Here is a 27,075-nt window from a genome sequence, read left to right on the forward strand (position 1 = left end):
CTTAGGTTAGTCTCCCAAGGCAATAGAAAAAATAAAATAAACAAATGGTACCTAATCAAACTTACAAGCTTTTGCACAGCAAAGAAAACCATTAAAAATGGAAAGACAACCCTATGGAATTGGAGAAAATATTTGAAAATGATGTGATAGACAAGGACTTACAACTCATACAACTCAACAACAAAAACCAAACAACCCAATTGAAAAATCAGCAGAAGACCTTAATAGACATTTCTCCAAAGAAGATATACAAATGGCCAGTAGGCACATGAAAAGATGCTCAACATCGCAAATTATAAGAGAAATGCAAATCAAAACTACAGTGAGGTACTACCTCACACCAGTCAGAATGGCCATCAATAAAAAGTTTACAAACAACAGGGACTTCCCTCATGGTCCAGTGGTTAAGACTTCACCTTCCAAAGCAGGGAATACAGGTTTGATCCCACATGCCGGCAAAAAAAAAAATGGTCCACATCAAAAAGTCTACAAATAACAAATGCTGGAGAGGATGTGGAGAAAAGGGAACCCTCCTACACTGTTAGTGGGAATGTAAGTTGGTACATCCGCTATGGAAAAAACAGTATGGAGATTCCTCATAAAACTAAAAATAAAATTACCATATTATCCAGCAATCTCATTCCTAGGAATATACTCAGCCAAAACTGTAATTCAAAAAGATACATGCACCCCTGTGTTCATGGCAGCACTGTTCACAACAGCCAAAACATGGAAACAATCTATATGTCTATAGACAGATGAGTGGATAAAGATATATATATATATAGTGGAATACTACTCAGCCATAAAAAAGAATGAAATACTGCCATTTGCAGCAACATGGATGCAACTAGAAATTATCATACTAAGTGAAATAAGTCACGAAAAGAAAGACAAACACTATATGATACACATATGTGTAATCTAAAATATGACACAAATGAATTTATCCACAAAACAGAAATAGACATGGAGAACAGACTGATGATTGCCAAGAAAGGGGTGAGGGAGAAGGATGGACTGCAAGTTTGGGAGTTTGGGGTTGGTAGATGAGAACTATTACATTTTGAATTGATAACAAAGTCAATGTATAGAACAGGGAACTATATTGAATATTCTGTGATAAACCATAATAGAAAAAAATATTAAGAAAAGAATGTATATATGTGTATAACTGAGTCATTTTGCTATACAGCAGAGATAGGTACAACATTGTAAATGACTACACTTCAATTTTTTTTTAATTTTAAAAATAATACACTTTTGTGGATATTAAGTTCTAGTGCTGAAGTTTGGTTGTTGTTGCTGTTTTAGTCGCAAAGTCATGTCTCTTGTGACTGCATAGACTGTAGCCCAGCAGGCTCCTCTGTCCATGGGATTTCCCAGGCAAGAATACTGGAGTGGGTTGCCATTTCCTTCTCCAGGGGAATCTTCCCAACCCAGGGATCAAATCCAAATCTTCTGTACTGGCAGATGGATTATTTACTACTGAGCCATCGGGGAGGCCCCTGAGGTTTGGTATTCACTGACTAAGACTCACTTCCTAGATGACTCCTTGTTGCAGTGTTATACTATTATAAAGTTTAATTAAATTACTAAAAAGATATCCTATAATAATTTTCTTTCTGAGCTTATCATAGTAATCTATCTTGGAATAAAGATCAGATGCCTCATGACCTGCAACTAGGATATTATGCATACTGGAAAAGATACCATTTAAAGGACTGCCTCCAACCTAGAAGGAAGGACCCTTATCAGGTTCTCTTAACTAGCTCATACACAGCAAAACTGAATGGAATTGACTCTGGATTCATATTTCTCACTTAGAAAGTGCTCCTGCATTGGACTGGTCTGTACAGAAGACTGCTGATCTCAAAATCACCTTAACCCAATGCTCCAACATAGGAGGAACTACACCCACATCATGATGGGAAGATGACATCAGAAGCAGAAAACTGTCCCAAGGTACTGGACCTGACCTGTATATTTACAGTGCTTTCTTAATTTCTTGGTTGTTGCTGTTTTGTTGCTAAGTTGTGTCCAGCTCCTTGGCTCCCATGGACTCTAGCACGCCAGGCCTCCCTGTCCCTCACTATCTCCCAGAGTTTGCCCAAGTTCAATTTCTTGGAGTTTTCCATAAATCAATGTTTTTTCTAGCTATTCCTCTATCGCTCCCCACACTTCAGTCCCCTTTCCCCACAGGTAGCCCGCTGAGTGGTGGGGAGAAGGTCAGGTAGGGGTGCCTCTGGAGGACAAAGAAAGAATCTGATAAGAATTCATTCTTCCCTCTCCTTGCCTGTTTTCCGTAGATCCTCAATCCCACACTTACCTACATCCAATACTTCTGGGTTACCTTGATGGATTTCTCCTCTCCAAGGCTCTAATTGGATGGCCCTTAGGAAATTTATTCTAGACGAAAGACGTTATAGTTCTGTTTTGGCCAGTATTGATAATTAGTAGATGGGATTCCCTCACTTGGCCAATCAATCATACTTGCTATGAGCACGACCATAAATGGCTTTTCTTTTCAAGTTATTCAAGCTCAGTCAGAGAAACTAGCTAAATTTCAATCAAAGAATATAACCTTCAGTTATGGGATAGATTAATATGATTAACATCAGGCTACGATCATCTAAGTTTACAGCCCCTAATGTTAGGAACAAATGAATCATACTAAGGATAATCAGCCTAATGACACTAGGTAATTGAGCTGGGTGCCTTATGGGCAATGCCAAAATAATCATTACCTTGAAGATAGAGATTGGTATGGAACAGACCTGGGGATATACTGGGCCACACTTAAAGTTCTTATATAAATATGTACTTATAACCCTATTAATGTTACTAGCTAGGAATTCCCTGGTAGTCTAGGGGTTCTGACTCCATGATTTCACTGCTGAGTTTGCAGGGAACTAAGATTCCACAAGCCATATGGTATGGCCAAAAAATAAACAAGCAGAAAAACACAATGGTATTAGTTATATTACTTGTAGTCTGCCTATTTTGCAAGACTATTGTTTTTTGCATTACCAAAGTATGATTGAACTTCCAATAAAAATAATGATGGCTAGGTAACTTGGAACACTTGACCAAATATAGTTCTATAAGATCAATGTTTGTAATAGTGTAACTCTAGTGTAACTCTAGATATGAGACTAAGCAACAAGAGGGAACCATTTCCTGGACCAGAACAGACTAGTACATTGTGTGGCTTATCAATGAAATCCTCGCCTGACCTGGGAATTAACATTCCTAATAGTGTGGAATGCTAAATGGTCATAAAATGCCTCCCAAACTTTGGGCATATGTTGACAATGATGGAGCACTGCCAACTAAAGAAGGGCTTCCCTTGTGGCTAAGTTTGTAAAGATCCGCTGGAGAAAGAAATGGCTACCACTCCAGTATTCTTGCCTGGAGAATTCCATGGACAGAGGAAGCTGGTAGGCCACAGTCCATGGGGTCTCAAAGAGTTGGACAGTACCGAGCAACCAACACTTTCACTTTCATGCCAACTAAAGAAGGTCATTCACCACCTGCTTCTACAAGAATTGAGTCATTAGCCACTGAAGCCACTAACCTTTGTTGTGTTGTGTTGTGCTTATACATATTGACCTCCCCCCTTACCTCTTGGGAGCAGTTCCTCAGAACTTTCTGAGAAGCTGTCTCCAGAGCTATAGTCCTCAATATCTCCAAATAAACCTGAAACGCACAGCTCTTACTCTTTGTTTCTCTGAAATCGTCCCCTTCACCTCTTTGGAGCAGTGCTCAAAGTTCTTTAAGAGCTGGTCTCTCAGGTTATAATCCTCAGGTTGGTTCAATAAAAATGTCCATTTCTTTCTTAAATTGACTATGATTTAATTTTTTCATCTATGGGGGGCTGGATTTAAGCATGCCCTAGAACGGCAACCCACTCCAGGGTTCTTGCCTGGAGAATCCCAGGGACGGGGGAGCCTGGTAGGCTGCCGTCTATGGGGTTGCACAGAGTCAGACACGACTGAAGCGACTTAGCAGCAGCAGCAGCAGACGGTTACCAAAGTAGTTTTCGCCCCTCAGAGATGGGCAGGGAGACTCCAGAAGTCCCTTCCTCCTGGAGGCCACCGGCTGTCAGTCATCGCGCTAACCACGCCCCCTCGTACAAGGCCCGTACTTATCCCAGAATGGCCAGGGCCAGACCTCTTCCCTATCCCTCTTGGGAAAAGAAATACACTAAGGGGTTGGGTGGGGAGTGTCGAGGGTCTCTGGAAAGCGGACGGTGAGAGGGAACAATGAATTCTTTCCAAATTCTTTGTCTTCCAGAGGGGCCCCTACCTGACCCTCTCACCGTCACTCTGCAGGCTAAGCCGTGTGGAAAAGGGGGCTGCAGTCTGGGGAGCTATAGAGGAGCCGCTGGACCCAGCGCTGGTCAGCGCCACCCTCCTGACTCACGTCCCAGGGCAAAACTACCTTTACATCATCCCCTGAGGATCCGAGACATTTCCTTCTTTCCCTGGCCAGACGTCATTTCCTCTCCCTCCAGCACCCTGCTTCTTCCCTAAAGACAAGGTTGATTCTTACTCTCCCAGAGACTCAGTTTTCTCATCTCTAAAGTGCGTGCTTGACAAAAGAGCCCTGTGCAAAGGAGGGAGGGTGGGAGAAAAAAGGACTCTTGGAAAAAGCATTTCCACAGAAGCTCCAGGCGCAAACTAACACCCTCTTTTCCCAAACGAGGTCTTGCACCACGCTAAGCTTGTGACCCCATGCACATGTGTGGCGTTTTTTGTGTTTTTGTTTTTGTTTTTGCATTCACAAGACCGAATTTTGGTCATTGTGGGAGCAAGTTGTGAAATGGCCCTTGTGACAATCTCACCCTGGTATCATGCACAGCAAAATGGAATTTCATTCCATCAGCAGCTGTTTTGCAACAGTCCTCGAGGCTCAGCTTGGAGAAATCCTCATTTTTGCTGACAGCATTTTCCCTGAAGGAAAAGACCTTGGTTTGTAGATAAAACTTACAGTGCTTTTGTGTATCAGTTCACAGGGTGGTTGGGGTGGGGTGGGCCGGGATCAACCAAGCCTATCCTGGGGTTTGGTGACATCTAGTGGCTAACTGAAGAATCTTTGCTTATACTAAGAGAATGTTCTGGAAAATTAACTGAGCAGCCTGGAAAGCAAAAACTCCTACTTGTGAACCCTCTGAAAAAAGCCTCCTGAAAGCCTTAGGAGGGCAAAGTAAATAACTGGCTTGGTATGACATGAGTTGAAATGGTATCTTGCTTTCTTGGCAACTTTGACAGAAATTAGAAGTCATTGAAGAATTTCAAATCACTACCCACTGTATCCTCAGCATGGTTTTCAATAAAAAGTGTCCTTGAATAAAATGGAATCAGGTAATACCAATCTGGTAGTTGCTTCCGGCTTCAGAGCGTTTCTCTGGGCCTCAAGCTCTAAACAGACCAAGGATTTCCAGGCTAGACAGAATTCTACAAAAACATCTATCAAAGTTCAGGTGCAACTGGTATTGGCCTGAGGGCATCCAGGCCTGAAGGCCATTGAGAAGTGTAATTGTTAATGGCCACTATGATATGGGTGGAAATGTAAGGTAACCTCAGATGTCACAGGTTTTCAAAGTCCTCACGGGAGATGCAAAGTATTATAAATAGCCATATGCAATTTATACTTTCATAGAAAGTTTAAACTACTTGATACAGGATAGTGGGGGAGGCAATCAAAAATCAGGGAGCAAGCAGCTTCTTAGAGTTGCATTTTAGGGTTTATAGGCTTGTACCCATTAGAGAACTATGATGAAGCACAAAACATGGTCTTGAGACCAGCCCCACCAGCAGATTCTCAAGCACCACCCCCGAACTACTGAATTTCAGAAACCCTTAAGAGTGGGCCCCAGTAACCAACGTTTTAACAAGCCCCATAAGATGATTCTGGCGCATACTAAAGTTTGAGAATCAATGATTTAAAACAAGCTTTAAATGCCCCCTTAAAAACCTTAAACAGCTGATTCATCTCATTGTACAGCAGAAATCAACACAACTTGTAAAGCAATTATCTCCAATTTAAAAAAATACCTTAAAGAGTGTTTAGAGACTATTAATGAATTCATGGAGAACACCGAATTGTTTCTGTAACATAGGTCTACTTCTTTTAAACATATAAAGGTGTCTCAGATCTTCTAAACTGACAGTTAAATGAAAGGAAGAGGATTATTTACTGGGCCTTTACTTCTTTGGATTTTGGAGCATGCTGCCTTGAAAAAGTACAATGTCTCCAAAGTAGCTCAATAGTCCTATGGATGTGATGAGGATAAACATAAAAATAAACACAAAGATGCTCCATCTCAATATCAGTCTAAGGAAGACAAAGTAAAATAATAATGGGATACAACTTTCAACTAACAAACTGGCCAAGATCAAGGAGAAAAATGTGCTTCATTGAAGATGCTATGGGGATCCTATGAGGATTCATTCATATGAGGATGCTAAATTTTTTTAAATACAGTCCTAGTGGAAACACAAAGTACCATAATCTTTCTGGCAGAGGACTATATAAAAGAAATGGCCTGTAAGACAGAACGTAATAAAAATGAAGCTGTACAAGATTTTTCCAGTTTTTAAAAGGAAGATTTATTTAACAAGTTTCACTTAGTACAATACATCTAATGGAAATCACAATACAAGGAAAGATTTAAATCAAAGCCTCAGAATTTCATACAAACAACATGACCAAACTCCTAAAGTATTGGTATTACATTTCAAAATTGTCCCAGAGCTTTTTAAAAAAAAATTAAAAGTGTACACTCACGTGCCTTACAGGATATTAAACCAAAAAGCTAGAATTAACAAACATGCCAAATGTTTTCACTTGAAATCGTAGACACAGCTCCTATATTTGAGTTTTTACAGAAAAGCATGTTTCTCAACATGCATCCAAAGTTTTCAATGTATCATGGTATAAGAGCAACATTTAACATAAGTGAAACTGCTTTAACCTAAATACGCTTACTGCTTAAGTACACTCCTATAACATAACTAACTTGAAGAAAGCTGAAAGTTTTAACAGTTATGGTCAATACTGAACTTTGTTATTACACCCTATGTGAATGTTTCAGTGTTCAAAATTACTGAGCTTGAAGTTTTAAAACAATCCTGACTTCCACTTTACAGTAAGCATGAATTACAAGCCTGTAATGCAAAACTGTTAAACTTAATTTTTGTTTATTAAAAAAAGAGAGAGAAAAAGAAACAAAGAGAGGGAGGGTAGGAGGGAGGGAAGGAGAAAGAAAGGAATGAAAGGAAAAAGACAAGGAAGCTAGCTGACCAAGAGTGATCAGAATCAATGATAATTCCCATGTACCAATCATACTGGATATGCCTGACACCCTTCCTATTCTAGTTAACTCCCATAAATGCACGGCTGTTATTTCTATTGTTGTTTGGTACTCCTTCTCTGCCTAAGCGAGGTTTGATTGATAGTCACTGGAGTTTTCCTGCAGAACTTGGTCATATCCACTCATACTACTCTGACCACCATATCCACCTCCGTAACCACCACTCAGCTGCTGACTGGCAGGACCTCCATAACTAGACTGGTTGGATATGCCCATGCCTCCCATCATTTGGCTACCATAAGCTCCACCACTTGCCCCGGCTGTGGAATTCAAAAAAAGTTCTACATAGCTGTGATCATAGGCTCCCCCACTTGTGCCTGCGGTAGAATTCAAGAAGAGCTCCACGTATCTGTGTTGCATGTTAGCTTTGTCTTTTGCCATAGCTGCCACAGCATCTTCATGAGTAGCAAATTCAACATCTGCCTCACCAGTAACTCTGCCATCAGGTCCGATTTCAATGTGTACTCTCATGGGATTAAGAGGTGAGAAGAAATTGTAAATATCATTCTCAGTGGCTCTGTAAGGTAATCCCCTCATGTGTACACAGTGCCCTGTGGTGCTCTGAAAACTGGACCCACCATCTCCATATCTATGATCAGACATTCCTGAAAAACAGTAATTGAGGTCTCTTCCAAATCTATCAGATCCAAAGCCATATCCATCATTATAGCCACCATAGTCGTCATAGCCTCCATACCCTCCACCATAGGCACCCCTTCTCATCCTTTCAAAACCAGCCCCTCTGCCAATGCTATTATACCCTCTGCCAGCCCCTGGCCTGTCATAGGGACCTGGCCGCTGCATAGCCATGAGCTTTCGAGGGGGGTCATAATGGGTTCGGACTTCAGCTCGGCTACTCTTGAAGATTTCAATGTACCGGTGCCCTATTCTTTCCTTGTGTTTCTTTAAGGCCTTTTCAGCTATCTCCTGCGAAGCAAACTGCACAAAGGCCTCCCCTGTGCTCCGCCCCTGAAAGTCCACCGGCAGTGTCATCCCATTTGGCACAATTTCCAACCCTGAAAAGAACTGAACAATCTCTTCCTTGCTACAGCCAAATGGGAGTCCTCTAAGCCGGACGAAGCCGTCATTGGCAGTATCAGGACTATTCGGACCTGTGTGCTTCAACACCCAATCCATTTCAACACTGTTGGACTTGAATACTTCAACATATCTGTGTCCCATGGTTTCTCTGTCCTTCTTCAGAGCGAGTTTCACTTCATCTTCAGACTCAAGTTCGACAAATGCTTCACCACTTGGTCTGCCTTCTCTGGTGTAGATGAAACGAATACCTGATGTGCCGTTTTGGATTTTACAATCGGAGAAGAAGCGCATCACTTCATCAGCTGAGCAGGACCAGGGCAGGCCCCTGACCTTCACCACGAACCCCTCCCTGCCTTCGGTACTCAGCATCATGGTGGTTCTTGAATTCTGGCTGGCAGGTTCGGTTCAATGTAATTTTGGTATAGCTGAAAAAAAATTAAGACTACTGTCATGGAAACATGTTCATAATATGGTTAAGAGAGAAAAAGCAAACTATTAATAGAAAATTACACTGATAGCTTTTTCTTAAGACATTTGTATAACAGAAAGACTTCACCAAATTTCTAACTCATTCATTCATTCAACAACTATTTATTTGACATCTATTTTATGTGCTGGATACCATTAATGGTGGCTATTTCTGGGTGGTAAGATTATGGGAACTTTGTTTCAGGGAATGTTTTCTTTGGCTACTTCTGTATGTTCTAAGTTTTCCACATTCATCATATATAAACACAAAGTCAGGAAAGATATACAAAAGATAAAAAGATACACAAAATGAATGGCAACTAAATACATCGACACATAAAAGCTACATCTGATTATATAAAAATGGAAAACTTCATTACATCAAAAGTAAGATTAAACATAAAAAACAAACAACAAACAAGATAACTACAACAAATACATTACTATCTTTATTATATTGAAAAACTCATAGATTTTTTAAAAATCAAGTAAATATTAAGGCCAAAGAGATAAATGGAAAAAAAGACACTACAGAGAATTTACATCTTCATTTTACATTGTTCAGTTGCCAGATCCAGTACTAGGTTCTGGCATATAAGGATCAATAAGCCCAGAAATGACTCATGGTCCTACAGAGGCACTGTACATCTGTTCTGAAGACAAAATGGGCAAATAAACATTTCTCTACTATGACATAATTATGAACAGGGTGAAAGGGTGTTATAAAGCAGGGATTGACTGGTCAATTCTATCAGCGTAGAATAGTTAAGTGAAAAGGACTAACCGGCTCAGGGATCCACAAATTCTAAAAATTATGATGGAGCATAAACTAGGAGGCAAGGCAGGAGATACGGCTGGCAAGGTAGAGATTCATCCAGGAGGTCTTATCAGACAGACAAAGGCTAGAGGCCTTTTAAGGGTTTTACATGGGGCACTGAGGGGAGGAGAGAGGGGGGAGGGAGGTAAGGGGAGAGAAGTGAGGGGAGGAAAAAGAAGAAGGAAAGTGAGGGGAGGAGAGTCAAGTAATCAGAACCTTTCAGAAAGATCACCATGGCAACAGTGTGACGCTCAAACAGAGGGGGTGGGGGTGACACTACCCAGAGCAGCTAGAGCTCTGTTAGAGATATGTTAAGGTGTTTATCTAAGGCAACAGCACTTTTAAAATGGGGGGAGGCAAGATACTTTTTAAAAGTGGGGAGAGGCAAGATATGATCTATGCATTCAAAGCAGTGGACTCTGGGAGACTTGGTAACAGATTAAATGTATGGGAAATACAGACGTGAAGATACAGAAGAGTCTGGGAAATGTTCAATACTCATCAATCATCAGAAATACAAGTTAAAACTACAATTAACTGCCATTTTTCATCCATCACCACAGTGAAAGTAAAATAGGAAGGATAAGTTGATACTGATATTCAGGGTTCCCAAACTAATATACTCCCAGAGCAGGGAAAGTTGATGCAGTATCTCTGGAAAGCAATTTGGAAATATGTCATGCCTTTTGATACAGTAAATCTACTTCTGGTTATATGCCCTAAGAAGGTCTGAAATTCAGACAAAGGTTTATAGAGCTAAATATTCTTTGAAAGATATTTTACTAAAAAAGATGAAATATTACCCACTTTAAAAATTGGAAATCTAATAACATAAGAAATTACTTATGCTATAATCTTGTGACCTAAGATCATAACTGTGTTATAACCACAACTGTGAGAAAGATATATGTTCATATATCCTTCAACCATGCTAGAATTCCTTCCAGGAACCTGGTCAACAGAAATACTCACAAATGTTCACTGTTGCATTGTTAGTGATGGCAGAAAATTAGAAACCTAATTATCCATTAATAGGGGAATGACAGAGTGAATTATACTTTAGCCTTAAAACAGAAAGCCATGTAGCTCTATTTTTTTTTTTTTAATCTGCCCTGACCCTGGAAGATTTCCAAACTAAATTAAATGAAGGAATAATGTATAGTATGAACCTACTTATTTTAAAATATAAGCAGGCACATCTATATGTATGTAAATGCAGACAAGTTCTGGAAGCATATAAGTTGTTTTTTGAGAAAAGGAACACTGTAGGGTAGCAAGAATGTAGAGGAATTTCACTTTTTACCCTATATACTTCTAAATAGTTTAATTTTTAAAAATCACTGTAATTGGAATTCTTTTAAAAGTTAGGAAAGTGCATGCATGGGGAATTTGTCACATGTTAATAGAGGCTACTCTGAGTGGTAAGTTTATGGGTTTTCTCAACTTTTTTCAATTCTTTTGTGCATTCCTAATTTTCTATAGAGAGAAACTTTTATTTCAGCAAAAAAAAACAGAAAACAAATTAAAACGTTTACTTTTGTGATATTTGGTATAGCAAATTTGAGAAAAATTTCTATTTTTGTATGTGCATGGCTTATCTGACAAGGTCTGGGAACAGTGGGCCTCTTGGAAAGAAAGTACAAAGTGCACTAACATCCCTAAAACTACACCAAAGATTCAAGTCAGCATTCACTAACTCCCTAAGATGTGCCTGGAACAATGCATGTGCAGTGCTAAGTTTTCCTACAGATCATTCTCAGGTATGAGTGACAGATTTTCACACTGGTTTTTTGCCTGCCTTAACTCTTGGACAACCCATTCCATATAATGTCCCTACAGCCCTCTTACACACTGGTTTTTTGCCTGCCTTAACTCTTGGACAACCCATTCCATTTAATGTCCCTACAGCCCTCTAGGCCTTAACATCCCGTGTGGGGACACGGAGGTTCTGCTTCATCACTGTGTCTCCTGGGAAGGCCACGAGGACTCTGTTGCCTGAAGTAGGAACCCGGATTCCATTTGTGAGTTAAGAATTTGTGCATTTACGTGCGTGTTATATACAGACGTTTTACAGACCGAAATGCTGAGTAGTTGTCTGCGAGTGATGAATTACGTGTATTTTTTTTCAATTTATAGCATACCGTTATTTTTCCAAAGTCCAAAAATTGAACATGTAGCTTGTTAAACGCCGGAAAAATAAACGTTATTTAAATATTTAATTCAGTAAAAACATTCATTGGGCGCCGCGGTCAGGCACGCAGTATTTGCCTAGATGTGACTCTACAGATCAAATTCGCTTGGTGCCTCTCCCTACCGACCATCAGGCACTGGAGACTGGGTGCCTGAATGGGTGGACTAGCATTCAGACCACTGGACTCCAGATCTGTTTTTCCTAATCCGGGGACGTGGTTTTCCAATGTTTTTCAGCTTACGGTTTCTCTTAAGGGTCCTTTGAGACCCGCCCAGACAGACAGATATACAAAAACACAGACAGTCACGAGCGTCCACCATTTCCCCACCAGGCGCAGCAAAGGCGGCTTCCCGGCACTGAGATGGGGGAAGGGGGAGCGGGGGAGGGGAAAGCAGGAACGAAACAGGCGGAGGCGGCCCGCGGACCCCGCTTTGGTCTGCATCATCACCACCCCCGGGTCCCCGGTTCCCACCCACACACCAACCTCTAACGATACCGGATAATTTTCCTCTTTCTTCCCTCAAACGGCTTATAGCGAGACGGTAGACGACGACCAGAACTACTTCTGCTCACGTAAGCGATAGGTCACGTGAGGATCTACGTCATGTGAGATCTCGGTCACGTGAGCGCCGCTAGGCTCTAACCCCGGATCATTAAAGTGCTGCACTTCCTTCTGGTATAAAAATAGGGCGGGTCGACATTCAGAAAGAGAGAGAGTGGTTGGTGGCGGCGCGTCTTCTGTGACTGGTCATTGGTCGGCCTCTGGGGATAACCATCCCAGTTGCCGGAGAAACATTCACGTCACGGCTTAATTACTCACCGGTGATTGGTGATGGGGACCAAAGCGGGTTCCGCGGACCGTCTCCGCCTTTTTACCCCTGTAGGTTAAATTTAAAACCCCAGATGACTCTTGGAAATCTGTGCTGTATGATGACCGCGATGGTGAGACCGGTGAGCAGAGTCCTGCGGCTGGGCTGCGTGCTGGCCTTTTGCTTCCAGGTCCTGGTTCCCTGCGGGCTCCCTGGGGCTTGGGGCCTGGACAACGGCTTGGCGATGACCCCTACCATGGGCTGGCTGCACTGGGAGCGCTTCATGTGCAACGTGAACTGCCAAGAAGAGCCGGATTCCTGTATCAGGTATCAGAGATATTGGGTACCTTCTTCCCTTCGCCTTTCCATATATTTGTCTGGATGTGTTTGGAAGGATGGAGGGTCTCAGCGAGAAAATTTTGAGCCGGAGGGAGAGCTCCCCTATCGCTGCTGCTTTTTTATCCCCAGCAAACTGCCCTGGATGGGGACTAGCCCTGAATTTTCTCTGTGACCCCTGGATGGGGACTAGCTCTAGATTTTCTCCATGTGACCCCTTAGGTTGGGATTCTGGCCAGCGACCTCTTCTTCTCCACGTCTTTCTGCCTGTTCACCCACCTAAGGTTTTTCTCCATTTACCATCCAGTTCGTTCAGACCTTTACTGAGGGCTACTGCCCTGTCTCTGGAGAAGGCAATGGCACCCCACTCCAGTACTCTTGCCTGGGAAGTCCCATGGACGGAGGAGCCTGGTAGGCTGCAGTCCATGGGGTCGCTAAGAGTCGGACACGACTGAGTGACTTCACTTTCACTTTTCACTTGCATTCACTGGAGAAGGAAATGGCAACCCACTCCAGTGTTCTTGCCTGGAGAATCCCAGGGACGGGGGAGCCTGGTGGGCTACCATCTCTGGGGTCGCACAGAGTCGAACACGACTGAAGCGACTTAGCAGCAGCAGCAGCTCTGTCTCTGCAGGGTACTAGCACTGAGAGCAGCTGTGGTGAGTAGGAGAGACAGGACTAAGACAGGTGTCATTTCTTCTTTTGGGGTCACGGGTTCCTTGGCTCTAATTTGAGGGAATTTAGAGAGACCATAGTGTCTCCTAGATCTCCCCACCCCATAGCCCTTGGGTATGGCTCTGGTTGGAAGGTTATGTGGAGGATCTTTAGTGGATAAGACAAATATGGATCCTATCAGACCCACACATCCTTTGTCTGCAGATTGGGAAAGCAACTCTTACCTCAGGGAACCAACTCTGGTGATCTTTAAACAGTTCTTATCTCACACAGGTTGACTTTCAACTAGATAATCCATCTGAAGGACAAAGCACAGTGCAATACCAAACCCCCTCAATTAGGCATATGGAAGGAATGTTCTTATCCCATGCTCATGCTCAGCCCACGTGTCTGACTCTTTGCGACCCCGTGGACTGCAGCCTGCCAGGGTCCTCTGCCCGTGGAATTTTCCAGGCAAGAATACTGGAGTGGGGTGCCCTTTCCTCTTCAAGGGGATCTTTCTGACCCAGGGATGCGTCTGTTGCGTCTCCTAATTGGCAGGTGGATTCTTTACCACGGCTTCCTAGGTGGCGCTAGTGATAAAGAACAGACACGGGTTCAATCCCTGGGTCAGGAAGATCCCCTGGAGGAAGAAAGGGCAACCCACTCCAGTATTCTTGCCTGGAGAATCGTATGGACAGAGGAGCTTGTCGGGCTACAGTCCATAGGGTCACGAAGAGTCGGACACAACTGAGCGAGGGCACAGGCAAGCAATGTTCTTAGCCTGGAATCTATGGGGAAATTAATGCGAATCTGCAAATGTGAGTATATGTGTTTTTCTGGAGAGAGGATCTTGAGCTTTGTTCAGATTCTCAAATAGATCTCCATCTAGAAAAGGTTAAGAATCACTGATAGATATTGTTTAAAAACATAATAAAGACAACCTTGGTGCAGAGGCCCCTCTATAAGCAGCGGTCATGGTACATCCCAGTGGCCATAAGTTATTCCTTTGAATGTCTTCACAGATGTTGGTCAAACATGACAGAGTTAATTGGCTTTCTAAGTTTCACACTAAATCCATCATGACCCTGGAGTAAAGTATGGCCATCCCATATTTCTTTCTGTCTTTTCCTTTTTTTTCCTAAGTGGTGGTTGTCTTATTTTTGTATCTGATTATGAAATTAATGTGTGATTATGGCAAAAAATGTGGATAGTAAAGAAGAGTACAAAGAAGATAGATTCCCCTCATTTCACCACCCAGAAATAATCATGGTTAAAGTGTTAATATTCGACCTTTCCTTTTTTTTTCTATATAAATATAAACACGAATTTCTTTTTAAAGTGTTTTTCAGTAAAAATGAAATCACGTTTATGTCTCGAGCGGTTAACAAGACTCTGAAGTCTGCCTGCCTGGGTTCAAATTCTAGCTTATTATTACTTTGCCAGGTGATCTTGGGCAAACTGATGATCCCTTTGTAAATTGAAGAGTGAGTGCCTGGCACAGAATGAGAGTTTCATAAGTGCAGATTGTATGTATTCACCATACTTTATTTAAACAATCTGTTCATAACTACTCACACTCTTCAATTTTTCATTATTATGAACAAAGCTTACTAATAACCACCCTTGTACCTCATCTGATTTTTTTCCCTAGAAGTCTAAATCCTGGGTCCAAGGGTATGCTCATTTTGTTTCATATCAAACTGTCCTCCCCCAAAAGTTTTACAAATGCACCTTCCCAACAACCACGTGGGCTTCTGTGGTGCCCTGCAATGCAGAAGACCTGGGTTTCAATCCCTGGGTCAGGAACATCCCTCGGAAAAGGGAATGACTACCCACTCCAGTATTCTTGCCTGGAGAATTCCGTGGACAGAGGAACCTGGTGGGCTACAGTCCATGGGGTTGCAAAGAGGTAGACAGGACTGAGTGACTCAGGCTTGTGTATGAGTTCCTGTTTTTTGTTATTCTTCTGAAATTTGCCAATCTGGTAGTTGTTTTTATTTTTTTATTTGATTACTGATAAAGTTGAACATCTGTTAATAAGTTAAATTGGTTGTTTGTTTGCATGATTTCTTTTCTGCACTGCTTGTTTGTTCCAAATTTTTCAATTGGAGTGTTTGGGGTTATTTTGTTTTCTTTTTGGGTTTTATTTGTTTGGGGTCTACCATAAGTTGTGAATTCAGTGGTTCTTTTTTTTTTTTTTTTTGGACCATTTCGCACAACTTGTGGGATCTTAGTTCCCCAACCAGAGATCCAACTTAGGCCCTTGGCAGTGAAAGCTCAGAGCCCTAACGACTGGACCACTAAGGAATTCCCAAAACAGTGGTTCTTCCTATGTGCTGGTTTTGATATTTATGTATCAAACACCAGGTTTTTCCTTTATGATTTCTGGCTCTGGCATCATGCAAAGAAAGTTCTTTCCTATCTGAATATAAAATGGAATACAAAATTTATATTTTCTACTAGCATTTTTATGGGATTTTAAAGTATTTAAATCTTTAATCCAGCTGGACTTTGTTCTCCTATAAGCAATATTACATTTAATCTGTACTAAATTTCATGATATCAAATGGCTTGAAGGATCTCTTTTTTGAACTTCCTCTTTGATTCTATTTATCTGTGTATTCTACTGCTAATAGTAGAGCACCAGCTTCATTTATCTTTTATAGACTATTCATGCATATAACTTTTGAGGTGACGTTTTTGAGTCATGTTGCAAACTTCCTTAAAAAGTCCTTTGGCGATTAGTTAAAGGTTTTAGTGAATGTCTAGAAGTGTACAGGGAGAGTTTGCTTTTTTTTAATACTGAGTTTTCCTATTCAGGAACAAAATAATGTGTCTCCGTTTATTCTCATAAATTGGAACATCCTCAGTTGGTCAGTTCAGTCGCTCAGTCATGTCCGACTCTTTGTGACCCCACGGACTGCAGCACGCCAGGCCTCCCTGTCCATCACCAACTCCCAAAGTTTACTCAAACTCATGTCCATTGAGTGGGTGATGCCATCCAACCATCTCATCCTCTGTTGTCCCCTTCTCCTCCCGCCTTCAATCTTTCTCAGCATCAGGGTCTGAGAAACAAATGAGTCTGTTCTTCACATCAGGTGGCCAGAGTATTGGAGCTTCAGCTTCAGCATTAGTCCTTCCAGTGAATATTCAGAACTGATTTCCTTTAGGATGTACTGGTTGGATCTCCTTGCAGTCCAAGGGGCTCTCAAGAGTCTTCTCCTACACCACAGTTCAAAAGCATTGATTCCTCGGCACTCAGCTTTCTTTATAGTCCAACTCTCACATCCATACATGACTACTAGAAAAGCCATAGCTTTGACTAGACTTCACTGGCAAAGTAATGTCTCTGCTTTTCAATATGCTGTCTAGGTTGGTCATAACTTTTCTTCCACAGCAAGCATCTTTTAATTTCATGGCTGCAGTCACCATCTGCAGTGATTTTGAAGCCCCTCAAAATAAAGTCTGTCACTGTTTCCACTGTTTCCCCGTCTATTTGCCATGAAGTGATAAGACCAGATGCCATGATCTTAGTTTTCTGAATGTTGAGTTTTAAGCCAACTCTTTCACTCTCCTCTTTCACTTTCATCCAGAGGCTCTTTAGGTTTTCTTTGCTTTCTGCCATAAATGTGGTATCATCTGCATATTCAGATATTCTGCATATGCAGAGGTTTTTAATATTTCTCCTGGCAATCTTGATTCCAGCTTGTGCTTCATCCAGCCCAGCATTTCACATGATGTACTCTGCATATAAGTTAAATAAGCTGGGTGACAATATACAGCCTTGACGTACTCCTTTTCCTGTTTGGAACCAGTCTGTTGTTCCATGTCCAGTTCTAACTGTTGCTTCCTGACCCGCATACAGATTTCTCAAGAGGCAGATCAGGTGGTCTGGTATTCCCATTTCTCTCAGAATTTTCCCCAGTTTGTGGTGATCCACACAGTCAAAGGCTCTTGGTATAGTCAATAAAGCAGAAGTACATGTTTTTCTGGAACTCTCTTGCTTTTCCGATGATCCAGCGGATGTTGGCAATTTGATCTCTGGTTCCTCTGCCTTTTCCAAATCCAGCTTGAACAACTGCAGGTTCATGGATCACAAACTGTTGAAGCCTGGCTTGGAGGATTTTGAGCATTATTTTGCTGGTGTGTGAGATGAGTGCAACTGTGCTGTAGTTTAAACATTCTTTGGCATTGGCCTTCTTTGGGATTAGAATGAAAACTGACCTTTTCCAGTCCTGTGGCCACTGCTGAGTTTTCCAAATTTGCTGGCAAATTGAGTGCAGCACTTTCACAGCATCATCTTTTAGGATTTGAAATAGCTCAGCTGGAATTCCATCACCTCCACTAGCTTTGTTCGTAGTGATGCTTCCTAAGGCCTACTTGACTTCACATTCCAGGATGTTTGGCTCTAGGTGAGCGATCACAGCATCATGGTTATCTGGGTTGTGAAGACCTTTTTTTGTACAGTTCTTCTGTATATTTTTGCCACCTTTTCTTAATATCTTCTGCTTCTGTTAGGTCCATACCATTTCTGTCCTTTATTGATCCCATCTTTGCATGAAATGTTGCCTTGACATCTCTTAATTTTCTTGACAAGAGCTCTAGTCTTTCCCATTCTATTGTTTTCCTCTATTTCTTTGTAGTGATCACTGAGAAAGGCTTTCTTATGTCTCCTTGCTATTCTTTGGAACTCTGCATTCAAATGGGTATACCTTTCCTTTTCTCCTTTGCCTTTTGCTTCTCTTCTTAGCTATTTGTAAACATCATAGTTTATTCAAATGAGCCCTGCACTTAATTTTAAAATTACCTCTGGGTATTTTAGGTTTTGTCTGTTGCTTTTTTGATTGCTCTTGTGAATGGTGTCTTTTTCTCTGAATAGGTTATTGTTGATATCTAAAGAAGCTACTGATTATGTTAACTTTGTAGTTTTACTTTACTGAACTGTCTTCTTAGTTCTAATAGCCTTTTCAGTTTCATGTATTCCTCATTCCTCTTTTAATTGTTTGGGGTTCTTAGGGGTAGAAGGGGAAGGAGTGAGAAGAAAAAGGGCCAGTTCATTTTACCTTCATTGGTTGTAATTACTACCAAATTATTACTGGGTTGAAAAATAAATTGCAAAACCTTGAGATGCCTAATAAATCGAAGTACCCAAGCATTTGTCTAATGAATTGTAATGATTCTTGGAATTTGTCTTTCAGTGAGAAGCTCTTCCAGCAGATAGCTGAGATCATGGCCTCAGATGGCTGGAAGGATGTAGGTTATGAGTACATCTGCATTGATGACTGTTGGATGGCTCCAGAAAGAGATTCAAAAGGCAGACTTCAGGCAGACCCTAAACGCTTTCCTGGTGGGATCCGCCACCTAGCTGATTATGTGAGTGTATGGGTAATTCTCTTTTTCATTCAGGTGACTATAAGCATTTCTGTACATAATCTTGCTCAAAACACTTGGAAAGGAAAATAGCTGTTACTATCCAAATTGTAAGGCTTATTGGGTGGAATTTTCATCCCATCAGCAGATCTGTGTTTCACAATAGTTCTTGAGGCCCATCTTGGAGAAGTTGTCTTTTTGCTGAAACCACTGAATTCTCTAGGAGAAAAAGGGAACTTGGTTCTTGACATGCGTGCATATATTTCCATATAAATTTTGAGCGGTTATCACAATTGTACTATAGACTACAACTTTAGAAGATAGAAGGAATATGTTCTAGAGATTGTTAAAGAGCAATGGAGCCAAACACTAGTTAAAGGCAGTGAAGACAGATACTGAGTACAATTCAGTACTGTTGTAATAGGGAAAAGAGCCAAGTTCAATCCAAAATACACCAAAGATGAGTGGAGTTTTAAATAGCCAGATTGTGGGGGTCAGTGGATGAACAATTACTAAGAGGAGATATCAGGAGGAGGGCAAGCAAGCCAAGGACTTAGACATCAAGGCTGGGGCATAAGGAATTTGATCAGATATTAAAAGGTGGAGGGGGGAGGGTGACTTTGTAGGATTCTTACTAAAACTAGACAGGGTAAGCTAAGGTAGAGGCCTACTTGAGAGGGGGTTTAGAGGTGCCTAAGGTTCAGTCAAGGAAAGAGTCTTTGTCCAGATAAATCTATCATTGCCCTGAAAATGTAACTTTTAAGATCCCGTCAAACAAAGATCAGAGCAACTGACAGCTTTCACATCAGTTCTGTGCTATTGTTACATGTAGAGTTTGAACTCAGCAGAACTGAGGTCTTTGCTGTTTATCTCCTGACAAACTAATCTGGATAATTTTATGGGCTGGGGGGCAGGGGAAAGCCCCCCCAGTATCTACCTGGTGAAGTGTACTGGTCTCTTCGTCCAGCCTGAAATGGTTCTCTCTCTTTCATGATTGCCCTTCTAGCGAGGTGACTCTTTTCTCTCATTTCAGGTTCATAGCAAAGGACTGAAGCTAGGGATTTATGCAGATGTTGGAAATAAAACCTGCGCAGGCTTCCCTGGGAGTTTTGGATACTATGATATTGATGCCCAGACCTTCGCTGATTGGGGAGTAGATCTGCTAAAATTTGATGGTTGTTACTGTGACAGTATACAACATTTGGCAGAGGGTATGTTTCATCCACAAGATTTAGCCAAGAGCAAAAGGCAGAACTTTGAGGACAAGGTAGCTAAGCATCCAAAGAACTACTCCTCACTTTGGAAATATCCAGTCACGATACTGGAAATAATGATTCTCTGTGTGCCAGAGTTCCTGCCTCTTCTTTCAGTTTGTCCATCATTCATGCATGTAAAAGCCACATGTACCTAACCACAGCTAAGGCCATGAACTTTTCATGTAAGAGAGCTCTGAGTTGACTCCAGATAATTGTTAACTCTCTGTCCATCACTGGGAAAAGAGTCCCAGATGTCAAACAGTCACAGAGAGAACATCTTCCTTCCTGCCCTTCTTCAATATAGCCACCATCCCGCACTCTCTCCTCAGAACAATCCCAGCAGTCTGGGTGGCACTATGCACAGTGTAAGCACAGAACAGTCACCTCTCTGTGCTGCTGGCTTAAAATAGAAACGTGGCCCTTCCAGGCAGCTTCTATTAAAAAACATACAGTCCCAGCCGGAAATCCCTTTCCTTATTTTATACATTGTTTTCTTATACAGGTTATAAGCAAATGTCCTTGGCCCTGAACAGGACTGGCAGAAGCATTGTGTACTCCTGTGAGTGGCCCCTTTATATGCGGCCCATCTTTAAGGTGAGCTAGTGAGTCCAGAATCCAGTAGAGCCTTGCTGGTAGATTTTCAGAACTCAAGAGCAAAGGAGACGAAGGTCCCTATCAAAGTCCAGCCTTACTTAATAGTCTCATCCTGCCGTTTCTCCCAGGATCCATCCGCCTCTCACCATGCCCACTGCTGTAACTGGAGACTAAGCCACCATCAGCCGAGAAGCCAGCCATCTTTGACTCTTCCTTTTTGTCTCATGGTTCACAACCTATCCACAGCAATCCTTTTAGCACTGCCTACAAAATATATCCTGAACCAGCCCACTTCATTATCATGTTAACCTATTCAGTTTCCTTCTGTGAGCTTAACACTATATGGAATTATTTGTTGATGTACCTATTGTCTGTCTCCTCCATTAAAATGTAAGCTTCAGGAGGGCAGAGACCTTTTCTGACTTCATCAGTGTATCCCTACCGTATGGTAAGTGTTGAATAATTACTTAGAGAATGAATCCCTGTTATCTCCTAATCTCTGCAAAATTCTCTAACCTCTTTCTAAACATCTTAAACCTCAGATAGCCTACCTGCCTATCTACAAACTTATTTCTAATTAAACATAACAAATTATATGCCTGGGATTCAAATTGCCTTATCATCTGCTGGCTGAGTCCTGTGTAATTTGGAACTTTTACTTATTAAGATTATTTTAGTTATGTTTTAATTGAAGTATAGTTGATTTATAGTATCATATTAGGAAATCACTGTATTTGCTTCTGATTATAAAAGTAATACATGTGCATTTTGGAAAAGTTTGACCGTGAAGTATAGAAAAAATTAAAATCCTCCATAATCCCAATACGGTAGTCCCCCCATCCCACAATTTTTGCTTTTCATGGCTTTGGTTACCAAAGTCAACCACAGTCCAAAATATTAAATGGAAAATTCCAGAAACAAACAATTCATAAGTTTTAAATTGCACACGTTCTGAGTATTGTGATAAAATCTTATGCCATCTCACTCTATCCTGCCTGGGACATGAATCATCCTTTTTGTCCGGCATATGCATGCTGTGTACACTACCCACCCATTGGTACCTGTATAGGGGAAAAAAGGTAGTACATATAATACCACTCAGAGTCTTAGAATGCATCCCCCACACATAAGGGGGGACTGCTGCACCTAGTTACTGTTTGCTAAATTTCCAGCAAAAACAGTGTTAAGACCATTTTAAGTTAGATAGCTTACTTCTGAAGCAAATGTCTTACAATGAAATTCCATTATATTAATGATAAGGATTTAGCTCTCCTCATAGAGACCTTTATCGGGCTTCCCTGGTAGCTCAGACGGTAAAGCATCTGCCTGCAATGCGGGAGACCTGGGTTCAGTTCCTGGCTCGGAAAGATCCCCTGGAGAAGGAAATGGCAATCCACTCCAGCGTTCTTGCCTGGAAAATCCCATGGATGGAGGAGCCTGATAGGCTACGGTCCATGGGGGGCAAAGAGTCGGATATGACTGAGCGACTTCACTTTCACTTTTACTTTTCATAGAGACCTTTAATCTGTAAACTAAGGAGGCTACAAGTGCCTTTTTAAAACATGATTGTTTTCCTATCACAAGAATGTTAGAAGAAGGTAAACAGAACAGTTCTCTCTGTTTTCACAGCCCAATTACACAGAAATCCGAGAGTACTGCAATCACTGGAGAAATTTTCCTGACATTTATGATTCTTGGGAAAGTATAAAGAATACCTTGGACTGGACATCTTCTAACCAGAAGATAATTGTTCCTGTTGCAGGACCAGGAGGTTGGAATGACCCAGATATGGTAAGAACCTAAGCCCTCTGCTTCAAGCTCCTGAAGTGGACCTGTTTCCTTCCTACTTGACACCCAGGATAAATCAGAAGGGAGAAGTTCCTGGGAGAAGGCTTTATGTGAGAGTAATCAGAGCAGGATGCCCTGGAAGGTGACTTGACTCTATGTCTAGGTAACTAGACATAGAATGTTTTATCTGCCTTGAATTCTTTCTTCATTCTTTGTCCTAGTTGGTGATTGGCAACTTTGGCCTCAGCCGGGATCAGCAGATAACTCAGATGGCCCTCTGGGCTATCATGGCGGCTCCGTTACTCATGTCCAACGATCTCCGAAGTATCAGCCCTGAAGCCAAAGCCCTTCTTCAGGATAAGGATGTAATTGCCATCAACCAGGACCGCTTAGGCAAGCAGGGATACCAGCTTAGAAAGGTATAGTAAATAATGTTCTATGGGAGAATATAGGAATTGGCCAGGAACATCTTCTCTTGCCTTATCATTTACAATTCATCCAAATGTTTATTTGGGGTGTGTATTTTATGATGGTTTAATACTCAAGTACCAAGTTTGTCTTGGACTGAAATCTGTTACTTTATGGAGGATATGCACTGATCTTTTAAGAAGGCATTTTTTAATCTTGATATCATAGTGATGAGGCTCCTTTGTGCTACTTTTCTCTAGAAGTGCTTGATAATTCTAAGACATAATGCCACAAATAATATGGCAACTTATTCCTAGTTACCAAACTATCACACCTCTTTTTCTGGCTTGTTTTTCAGGAGGACAACTTTGAGATATGGGAACGCCCTCTCTTGAACTTAGCATGGGCTGTGGCTATAGTAAACCTGAAGGAGATTGGTGGACCTCGTTCTTACACCATCACTCTTACTTCCTTGGGTCGAGGACTGGCCTGTAATCCCAACTGCCTGATCACAGAGCTCCTGCCTGAGAAGAGGAAGCTTGGGTTTTATGAATGGACTTCAAGTTTAAAAACTCAAATAAATCCCACAGGCACTGTTTTGCTTAGGCTAGAAAGAACAAGCTCAGCTCAGTTCAGTTACTCAGTTGTGTCTGATTCTTTGTGACCCCATGGACTGCAGCATGCCAGGCTTCCCTGTCCATCACCAACTCCAGGAGTTTACTCAAACTCATGTCTATTGAGTGGGTGATGCCATCCAACCATCTCATCCTCTGTCGTTCCCCTTCTCCTCTACCCAGCATCATGGTCTTTCCAATGAGTCAGCTCTTCGATCAGGTGCCCAAAGTATTGGAGCTTCAGCATTAGTCTTTCCAATGAATATTCAGGACTGATCTCCTTTAGGATGGACTGGTTGGATCTCCTTGCAGTCCAAGGGACTCTCAAGAGTCTTCTCCAACACCACAGTTCAAACGCATCAATTCTTCAGCGCTCAGCTTTCTTTATAGTCCAACTCTCACATCCATACATGACTACTGGAAAAACCATAGCTTTGACTAGACTTCTTTGGCAAAGTAATGTCTCTGCTTTTTAATATGCTGTCTAGGTTGGTCATAGCTTTTCTTCCAGAGCAGGCGTCTTTTAATTTCATGGCTGCAGTCACCATCTGCAGTGATTTTGGAGCCCCCAAAAACAAAGTCTGTTACTGTTTCCATTGTTTCCCCATCTATTTGTCATGAGGTGATGGGACCAGATGCCGTCTTAGTTTTCTGAATGTTGAGCTTTAAGCACACTTTTTCACTCTCATCTTTCACTTTCATCCAGGGGTTCTTCAGGTTTTCTTTGCTTTCTGCCATAAAGGTGGTGTCATCTGCATATCTGAGGTTATTGATATTTCTCCCAGCAATTTTGATTCCAGCTTATGCTTCATCCAGCCCAGCATTTCACATGATGTACTCTGCATATAAGTTAAATAAGCAAGGTGACAACATACAGCCTTGATGTACTCCTTTCCCGATTTGGGACCAGTCTGTTGTTCCATGTCCAGTTCTAACTGTTGCTTCTTGACCTGCATACAGATTTCTCAGGAGGCAGATCAGGTGGTCTGGTATTCCCATCTCTTTAAGAATTTTCCAGTTTGTTGTGGTCCACACAGTCAAAGGCTTTTGGTATAGTCAATAAAACAGAAGTAGATGTTTTTCTGGAACTCCCTTGCTTTTCTGATGATCCAACAGATGTTGGCAATTTGATCTTTGGTTCCTTTGCCTTTTCTAAATCCAGCTTGAACACCTGGAAGTTCATGGTTCACATATTGTTGAAGCTTGGCTTGAAGGATTTTGAGCATCATTTTGCTGGCATGTGAGGTGAGTGCAACTGTGCTATAGTTTGAACATTCTTGGAACTTTTCTTTGGGATTGGAATGAAAACTGACCTTTTCCAGTCCTGTGGCCACTGCTGAGTTTTCCAAATTTGCTGGCAAATTGAGTGCAGCACTTTCACAGCATCATCTTTTAGGATTTGAAATAGCTCAGCTGGAATTCCATCACCTCCACTAGCTTTGTTCATAGTGATGCTTCCTAAGGCCCTGTTGACTTCTCATTCCAGGATGTCTGGCTCTAGGTGAGTGATTACACCGTCATGATTATCTGGGTCGTGAAGATCTTTTTTGTATAGTTCTTCTGTGTATTCCTGCCACCTCTTCTTAATATCTTCTGCTTCTGTTAGGTCCATACCATTTCTGTCCTTTATTGAGCCCATCTTTGCATGACATGTTCCCTTGGTATCTCTACTTTTCTTGATGACAGCTCTAGTCTTTCCCATTCTGTTGTTTTCCTCTATTTCTTTGTAGTGATCACTGAGAAAGGCTTTCTTATCTTTCCTTGCTATTCTTTGGGACTCTGCATTCAAATGGGTATATCTTTCCTTTTCTCCTTTGCCTTTAGCTTCTCTTCTTTTCTCAGATATTTGTAAGGCCTCCTCAGACAACCATTTTGCCTTTTTGCATTTCTTTCTCTTGGAGATGGTCTTGATCACTGCCTCCTGTACAATGTCATGAACCTCCATCCATAGTTCTTCTGGCACTCTGTCAGGTATAATCCCTTGAATCTATTTGTCACTTGCACTGTATAATTGTAAAAAATTTGATTTAGGTCATACCTGAATGGTCTAGTGGTTTTCCTTACTTTCTTCAACTTAAGTCTAAATTTGTCAATAAGGTGTTTATGATCTGAGCTAGTCAGCTCCCAGTCTTGTTTTTGCTGACTGTATAGAGCCTCTCCATCTTTGGCTGTAAAGAATATAATCAGTCTGATTTCTGTACTGACCATCTGGTGATGTCCATGTGTAGAGTCTTCTCTTGTGTTGTTGGAAGAGGGTGTTATGACCAGTGTGTTCTCTTGGCAAAACTGTTAGCCTTTGCCCTGCTTCATTCTGTAAGGCCAAATTTGCCTGTTCCTGCAGGTATCTCTTGACTTCCTACTTTTCCATTCCAGTCGCATATAATGAAAAGGACATCTTTTGGGGGTGTTGATTCTAGAAGGTCTTGTAGGTCTTCGTAGAACCATTCAACTTCAGCCTCTTCAGCATTATTGGTTGGGGCATAGACTTGGATTACTGTGATATTGAATGGTTTGCCTTGGAAACAAACAGAGGTCATTCTGTCATTTTTGAGATTGCAAGCTAGACTGCATTAAAAAGCTTCCTTTACGAGTGACTACCCTGCTTTTGTCCATCTTCAGCTGTTTTTATTTCCTTGCGTAAGATTTTCCACATTTGAGCTATCTGAAAACATTTTGGGGAAAAGCCTTTGAACCAGATATGAATAGCTTAGCAATATTAATAAGTAAAATAATAATTAACAGACATACCTCGTTTCGTTGCATTTAACAAATACTGTGGGGGTTTGGGGTGGTTTTTGTCAAAAATTGAAGCCATCCTGCGTCTGTCACAAGTCTATCGACCTTGTTTTTCCAACAGCATTTATTCACCTCATGTCTCTGTGTCACATTTTGTTAATTCCCACAATATTTCAACCTTTTTCACTATTACTGTATTTATCATGGTGATTGTGATTTACTACGGCAAAAAATATTGACTCACTGAAGATTTAGATGGTAGCTAGCAATAAAGTATTTTTAATGCATCCATTGTTTTAGACATAATGCTATTGCTAATATTGACTAGATTACAGTGTAAAGGTTAAGTTCTATATGCACTGGAAAACCAAAAAACTGGTGACTACCTTTTTATCTGTTGCCTGTATTGGAACTACAGACCAGGCACTATTTTAGATGCACAAGATGTACTGACCTCAGAACAACCCTGATGCAGGTACTTAATCACTGTAAATTACAGCCAGGAATTTAAACCAAGGCTGGTGGCTCAACTGGTAAAGAATCCACCTACAATGCAGGGAGACCCCAGTTCAATTCCTGGGTTGGAAGCTCCCCTGGAGAAGGGATAGGCTG

The 27,075-nt window shown here is 41.5% G+C and overlaps 2 protein-coding genes across 4 annotated transcripts; one reads left to right on the plus strand and one right to left on the minus strand.

Annotated features, from left to right (window-relative positions):
• Nucleotides 1-6,666: 6,666 nt before the first annotated feature.
• Nucleotides 6,667-12,475, minus strand: HNRNPH2 (heterogeneous nuclear ribonucleoprotein H2). Of its 3 annotated transcripts, XM_068961935.1 has the most exons (3): nt 12,380-12,475; nt 7,690-8,844; nt 6,667-7,638 (listed from the first exon to the last, which is right to left on the minus strand). In XM_068961935.1, exons 2-3 carry the CDS (start codon nt 8,789-8,791, stop codon nt 7,442-7,444), a joined length of 1,299 nt encoding a protein of 432 aa, XP_068818036.1. In that variant the 5' UTR covers nt 8,792-8,844; nt 12,380-12,475; the 3' UTR covers nt 6,667-7,441. The 3 variants fall into 3 exon arrangements, with proteins under 3 accessions (XP_068818036.1, XP_068818034.1, XP_068818035.1); XM_068961933.1 differs by having other exon boundaries at nt 6,667-8,844; XM_068961934.1 differs by having other exon boundaries at nt 6,667-8,844; nt 12,392-12,469.
• Nucleotides 12,476-12,742: 267 nt separating this feature from the next.
• Nucleotides 12,743-26,715, plus strand: GLA (galactosidase alpha). The gene is made up of 7 exons (XM_068962158.1): nt 12,743-13,031; nt 18,896-19,070; nt 20,101-20,278; nt 20,826-20,917; nt 22,547-22,708; nt 22,927-23,124; nt 23,472-26,715. Exons 1-7 carry the CDS (start codon nt 12,799-12,801, stop codon nt 23,775-23,777), a joined length of 1,344 nt encoding a protein of 447 aa, XP_068818259.1. The 5' UTR covers nt 12,743-12,798; the 3' UTR covers nt 23,778-26,715.
• Nucleotides 26,716-27,075: the final 360 nt, after the last annotated feature.

This window comes from Capricornis sumatraensis, chromosome X, assembly GCF_032405125.1.
Source record: "Capricornis sumatraensis isolate serow.1 chromosome X, serow.2, whole genome shotgun sequence".
Classification (NCBI taxonomy): domain Eukaryota; kingdom Metazoa; phylum Chordata; class Mammalia; order Artiodactyla; family Bovidae; genus Capricornis; species Capricornis sumatraensis.

What these genes read in the sequence shown, in the direction of transcription:
- HNRNPH2 (XM_068961933.1), bottom strand. Translation starts at nt 8,791, where the DNA reads ATGATGCTGAGTACCGAAGGCAGGGAGGGGTTCGTGGTGAAGGTCAGG.
- GLA (XM_068962158.1), top strand. Translation starts at nt 12,799, where the DNA reads ATGACTCTTGGAAATCTGTGCTGTATGATGACCGCGATGGTGAGACCG. An exon ending in TATACAACATTTGGCAGAGG is followed by an intron (nt 20,279 to 20,825) that starts GTATGTTTCATC and finishes TTTCTTATACAG; the next exon opens with GTTATAAGCAAATGTCCTTG. An exon ending in GTTGGAATGACCCAGATATG is followed by an intron (nt 22,709 to 22,926) that starts GTAAGAACCTAA and finishes TCTTTGTCCTAG; the next exon opens with TTGGTGATTGGCAACTTTGG.